This window comes from Epinephelus lanceolatus, chromosome 13 (genome assembly GCF_041903045.1).
Source record: "Epinephelus lanceolatus isolate andai-2023 chromosome 13, ASM4190304v1, whole genome shotgun sequence".
Taxonomy (NCBI): Eukaryota; Metazoa; Chordata; class Actinopteri; order Perciformes; family Serranidae; genus Epinephelus; species Epinephelus lanceolatus.
In genome coordinates this window covers 31,100,515-31,106,970 of record NC_135746.1, presented here as the reverse complement: position 1 = coordinate 31,106,970, position 6,456 = coordinate 31,100,515, and the positions used below count along the sequence as shown (strand labels likewise).

Here is a 6,456-nt window from a genome sequence, read left to right as displayed (position 1 = left end):
CTGTGACATGAACAGAAAAAAATGACCCCTCAAGGCTCGATTTTTTTAGCGCCTTAAATTCAGCCTGTAGGTGCATGTAAAACAACACATTTTACTGTAATTATTGGCTGTTCACATTCAGAAATTCAAGAAAATCAAAAGCTGAAAGAGAGATGGGAAGCTGATCAGCCCCTCCTGCATAAATTTGGCAGCTTGCATAAGAGAGACTTTGAGGAAGTGACACATTACTCATCACAGGAAGTATTTTAATTTATTTTGTAACATGCATCAGTTGAAAGACTCTGACAGACAGTTGAGAGAGGACAGACAGAAGAGAAGTACAATGACTGAATTCCGATGGATTAAAGTGTCTTTATTAATGATTCTGGTGCTGCAGTTTACAGGTAAGGACAAATATAACAGAAATACCAGAAATATTACAAAACGTAACTTTCATTAGGGTAATGATAATGGTATAGATACAGCAACTTTTATTTAACTTAGACAGCCAAGTCTGCTGTTTGTGTGTTAAATATACTGAGTTTTATAAAAGTTGGAAACAAAAGTTATCCTCACACTATCAGCATAAAAGCACATTAATATTTCAAATAGTTTTCCTGTTTTCCTCATCTTTTTCACAGCAGTTGCAGAACAGCTCCTCTCCTTGATTGTCAGAGTTGGAGATGATGTCATCTTGCCTTGTGACAGTGTGACAGATAATCAGAATAACTGTGATGGCACTGCATGGGTCGTCACTTTATCAGGAAACAGAGTAGAAGATCTGGTTAAACTTGGGCAGATTGTTGAAAATGCCAAAGCTAAATCAGACAGACTGAGTGTAACAGAGAACTGTTCTCTGGTAATGAAGAAGGTCACAGCTGAGGATGTTGGTCGTTACGACTGTCAACAGTCTACATCAGGAAAACCTGACACGCTGGTTTATCTGTCTGTTATTAACAGTGAGTATTTACATCATTTTCAGATCAAACTATTTTGTTAAAGTGTTTAGGATTTAGGGGGATCTATTGGCAGAAATTGAATATAATAAAATAAGTATGTTTTCATTAGTGTATAACCTTAAAATAAGAATTGTCGTATTTTTGTCACCTTCGAATGAGACGTTTATATCCACATAGGAAATCCGTCCTTGTCCATGCAAATTGCCATGCTGCACTGCTATGTTTCTACAGTAGCCCAGAATGGACAAAGCAAACACTGGCTGCAGATCAGGCCATTTGCATTCCTGCATTAGCCGCCATAGTTAGATTAGTTGTTTTAGAGAGGTTGAGACCTCTGCGGATAATTCAGCTCCCAGTAAAAACCTCCTCAACATTTGGATCTGGAGTTACCAGAGGAAAAAGGTGAGCAAACATTTGCAGGTGCTGGGCTAGCAGCCTGTCTGTGATGACCCTAACAGCATCAGAGAAGGACAGATTTGTAACATAAAACTGCTTTTTTTCCGTGTTTTTAACCACTTTTCGTTTGTTTTGGAAAGGAGAAGACGTTTTATACACTTATTTTTATTTTGAATACATTGATGTATTTTTCAAAATTCAAGATCAACACATGAATTTTCAGTTTCAAATTTTATTTTTTCAAGTACAAAACTTTTGACCCTAATGTAGCTCCATAGAAGACTTCTGCGGATAATTTGGCTCCTTGTAAAAACTTCCTGAACAATAAACACTGACGGAATTCTAACCAGGGCGAGTTTTAGCTGGTTGCAATCTGCAATTCAGCGCTAGACACCACCAAATCCCCCTAAATCTTACACACTTCACCTTTTTAAACAATATACTGAAACATCACAATAATCGGTTGAGTAAATTTGTCTTTATCAGTGAAGGCACATGAATATGATGACGAGGTGACACTGTCCTGCTCTACATCAAGTAACACGTGGTGTATACACAAAGTGAAGTGGCTGTATGTGGGTACAAATGGGGATCAAGATAACCAAGACATGCCAACATCATATCCTGACTGTTCAGCTAGTGTAACATTTCCTACCATCGATCTCAAGCAGAAGTCAAAGTATCAGTGTGAAGTGACTGATGGTTATACTAAAAAAGTGCAGCTGTTTCCCTTCAGCCGTCAGTTCTCAAGTGAGAAATCAGGTGAGATCATGATGAGTGGTTTATATTTACCATGAACTAATGTGTATTTGTTAAATTTAAACATTTACCATCATATAATTCATTTCCATTTAGTCACAGCAGACTTGTGAGGTTTTCTTTAACCATACAGTTTGTTGGGTTTTGTTATTTCATTTATCCAGGTGAGGATGCAACAGCGGTAAGAACAACTGAAAGCAGCACAAACTCAAGGACCTATTCAACGGTGCCTGCTGTCAGTGTTCCTTCAACAACACCACAAGGTACTGACTCAAAGTGTTGTGTACCTTTCAGTCTTTGTCCCAGCCTTTGAAGCCAAAAGTATGAACGTCAAACACTTGGCTGTGCCTCTAAGAGTTAATACCCCTCTATTTTAGCTACAGGAATTTGGAAAAACAAAACAAAAAGCTGCAACCCAAATGTTCCTAATGTTTTTATTTATTTTCCAGGTTGGTGGTTGTACATCATTGGGGCTGTGGGTTTAGTTACAGTACTAATAATCATTGTGGCTGTCATCATATGGAAGAGACCTAAAGGTGAGAACATTCACGGATGAAACTTTTTGCAAAAGAAGGTTTAAAAAAGCTGGATTTTTACCGTGGAAACTAAACTAAACTTTATCTTTTCAGGCGGCAAAACACAGATGGATGACGACACTGTGAGTTTAAAACTGAATAATCAGTTGTTTACACAATTTTGACTGGAAGCAAGGGGAACCAGCTTGCCTGGCTCTGTCCAAAGTTAAAGAAAAAAGCTGACTAATTAACACGTGTTATCTGTGTGTTTAATCAGTTCCGAACTACGTCTTGATGAACAACAGTTTATCCATCTGTCTAGCATGAGTCTGATGCAGTGTGTATGTAGCTCGGTCCCAGCTCATTCAGGGCTTTGTGTACAAGGAGGAGGAGCTTAAAATATGACACGAATCTGGGGAATTGCTGCACCCAGCTGTTGTTCACCAAGAAATAGTTACAAATTAAGTACAAATTGTGGTTTTTATTTATAAAAATGTGAACTGTAACTAGAGTGTGTTTGTGCAGGCACGGAGCTTAAACCCTGCGGTGACTCAGTCTGGCCCAGAAACCAGTCAGGAGATGGTGAGATCACTCAGTACAAAGTTACACTCAGTGTTATGTGTATGTAAGGTGAATTAGAAGATTCATTTCCTTCTGCCATCAGCAAGAAAAGGGAAGGAAGTAGAGGCAGCTGAATTACACCAGAATAGAACATAAAAGTGTGAAGCAGGAAGTTGTGAGTGTGAAGTGTGGGGTAACGTGGAGAAAACAAACAAAAACAAAACAAAAAAAAAACGGAAGGTGTCTTTTCTCTGCAGGCTGATCCTGAAGATGGTGTTTCCTACACTTCTATCAGCTACAAGAAGACCAAAAGCAAAGCCCAGGTAAGATGTCTGACTGGTTACACTGGTGACATACTGAAGAAACAAAACACAAGTTAAGTGAAGAGTAGAGACACAATTCTACAACTAAAACCCACTTATTTTTGCCTTTTAAGATGGCTATAATCCATATATTATTATGTGAAATGATATTGTGACAATGAAAGGCATTGCTCATGGTGATGAACCTACAGAGAATTATCACTCAACCACCTGGATCTCACTTTTGCTCGGCTTTATGGAGTATAATGGTTTCAGCTCATTGTTTATCTTTACAGTCCTCAGCTGTACTGTTCTGCTTCACTCTTACCGCTGTCACACTGTAGGGTAGTCTTCAGTGAAAAAGCTGTGAACAGCCACTGTACACTACCTGCTCAGCAGTAAACAGCAGACAGACACAGTTAGAAACCAGATGGTGAACATAGTGGAGCATTAAGCAGCTAAATTTCTCTTTGAGAGCTAAAATAGAGTGGATATTGGCCATGCATTCATCAGTTAGATACAAACACCACTCCTAATGTGAATGTTTCTCTGTGTCTGCAGGATGTGTAAATAAAGTTCACCATCATTTGTCATAAGTTTTTATAGTCCTGGTGATTTCCTTTATCATCACTATAAGAGTAGCACATCATCTTCACCTGTACGCATATAAAAGCTGCAGCAAAGTGAATATTTCAGTTGTTACATGGCGACAAAATTAGGACTTTCAGAACTCCTGTCCATGTTGTGTATGTTATTTACTGTATGTGTGGTGCTGTTTCCCTCTTGATTCTCAGGTTAAATATGATGATGATGATGAAGGTGATGCAGTGACCTACAGCACTGTCAAAGTTTCCTCTTCTGCTGCTGGAGCCTCTGCCGATGCCAGTGACCTCTATGCCACCATCAACAAACCAAACAAATAAGAGAGCACAGCACCTGAGAAACATTTGACAGGCTCTGGATATTCACCGGCATTTTTGAATGAATATTGGAATCTTGACTCATCAGGCCCTAATCCATAATGGACAGATCAAATCAAAGAACAGCGATCTGAAAAAAAAACAAAACGGTAGAATGGTGACCTTTAAAAGTATGTACCTTTAGGGTTCCTGTGGTCGCAAAATTCCTGGGAAATGAAATTAGAAGAAGAGTTTTCCAGGCCTGGAAGTGGTTTGGAATTAAGTAAATGTTTTGGAAAAGTTTTGAATTTGCATTGTTTTGATTATTGTTCAAAATATATTCATAAAAATCCCAAAACATGCCAAACATTAGGCGAAATGATTCCTGTATTACTAATTTAAAATCTAGTGTTGCACTGCGTGACCACTGAAACGTTGCTTACATTGCAAGAGACACTGGTATATTGGCATGTGCAGCTAGTTGGAGGCAAGAATGTCAAACAAGCGGGTAAAGCTAGCGACTGCAAACAGTTTGCTTATCAATAAATGCCTGGGGAGTGCATGGTTAATAATGTATGCCTGTATTGCTGAATAGGCTTATTTATGTTAAACTAAATAAAGTCATGGAAATGGGGTAAAATAATATGAAAAAATGATGTACTTAATTGTCTGACGTTCTCCATGTATACCACAGATGCAGCCTGCTGGTTTGAGGCCTCTCTGCTTCACTGAGCATGACTGCATGAGGGATGGGGTAAACACTGAGGCTTACAAGTGTGCATGTATTTATCACAGACCTTCTCCATGCTGCGGAGATATAATGGACACAGTTTGTCCATGCCCTATTGAATGACACATAGTAATATTTCCTGATGTGACTCGGCAGGATGACATCATTTTGTCTATGCCTGTAATAGAAATCACACTTTACAGCAATGGTAAAGGTTTGGTTAGGTTTATGCACAATGACAACTTGGTTAGATTGAGGGAAGCATCATGGTCTGTTCAAGTTAGGGGAGCTTTGTCGCCATGGTTACACTTACAAACATGGTTACAATTCAGGAATGATCATGGTCATGCTTCAAAAAAAATATGTAGTCGTGTAAGGAAACAGGAAACAAACAGTCTGACGGGTTTCAACCCACCCTGACCTCCCTGCTTTGTGGACATCATTACTCTGCAGTTACATCACCTGACTCCTCCTTTGCTGTTTCACTCCAACATAAAATCAGATGACGTTCTGGGAAACTTGCTGACATGACAGATGTTGTCATATTTGGGAGAACCATCTTCCTAAAAATGCATCCAATTCAGCATCACAGCAGACATATGGCTTAGTCTGCTGCCGTGTGTGTGCACACAGACACACCAGAAACAATCATGATAATAACCAGCAGGTGACTGACTCCTCTTTGCCAAGGTTTTGAATTTGAAATCAGATACCAATGTAATGTATATGTGGATATTTCAGACCAGCTTGTATCATAACACGTTTTACATTTATAACTAATATTTAAAGCTTTCTGATGGGAACAAGTCATCTTTTACACCCAGTGAATTTCACCTGCTAACACTCTACTGTGTTAATGATGCTGTTTATTCCTACTGGGACATTATGTAAAGACAGACCTGGATTTCATTTAAAAATAAATTGATTATATAACTAAATAAGTGGTTTATGATCATTTCCAGGGTGCACTGTAGTAAACATATTTTTGTCCAGAAAGGGGGGTGGTAGACTAGAGATACATTTTGCTTAATGAACAGGCTATAAGACATTTGATAACTGTGCTCAGTGATGAATGTTAAATACTAATATTAAGTATGCTAAGTGTGTCACATATATGTATGTTTTCAGCTTTCTTTGTCCTGTTAAGTGCTTAAAAGCAAACCTAGAGGAGGAGACTGAATAAATTGTCATCCTTGAGATTCATATTAAACAGTTGTCTGAGAGGAAACTCAGCATCTAGAGGGGATAAAATTCACATTCCTTCTTCTGTTGGAAAGGTTCTTCTGCAGCTGCACCAGGTCAGTGGGATTTTTTGACAGCTGTTGTCACTGTCAGCGTGGTGAGGTGACACTGTCA

The 6,456-nt window shown here is 38.7% G+C and overlaps 1 protein-coding gene across 2 annotated transcripts; it reads left to right on the top strand.

The window, feature by feature from the left end:
- The first annotated feature begins 276 nt into the window (after nt 1-276).
- On the top strand, nt 277-5,998 carry LOC117271273 (uncharacterized). 2 transcript variants are annotated; one of them, XM_078174022.1, is made up of 9 exons: nt 277-383; nt 621-938; nt 1,821-2,096; nt 2,258-2,356; nt 2,543-2,629; nt 2,723-2,751; nt 3,134-3,190; nt 3,427-3,492; nt 4,266-5,998. In XM_078174022.1, the coding sequence occupies exons 1-9, from the start codon at nt 323-325 to the stop codon at nt 4,392-4,394; spliced, it is 1,122 nt and encodes a 373-aa protein (XP_078030148.1). In that variant the 5' UTR covers nt 277-322; the 3' UTR covers nt 4,395-5,998. The 2 variants fall into 2 exon arrangements, with proteins under 2 accessions (XP_078030148.1, XP_078030149.1); XM_078174023.1 differs by having other exon boundaries at nt 278-383; nt 624-938.
- Nucleotides 5,999-6,456: the final 458 nt, after the last annotated feature.

Coding starts and splice junctions, on each gene's coding strand:
- LOC117271273 (XM_078174022.1), top strand. CDS start 323: ATGACTGAATTCCGATGGATTAAAGTGTCTTTATTAATGATTCTGGTG. Junction 939..1,820: donor TTATCTGTCTGTTATTAACA/GTGAGTATTTAC, acceptor TGTCTTTATCAG/TGAAGGCACATGAATATGAT. Junction 2,097..2,257: donor GTTCTCAAGTGAGAAATCAG/GTGAGATCATGA, acceptor TCATTTATCCAG/GTGAGGATGCAACAGCGGTA.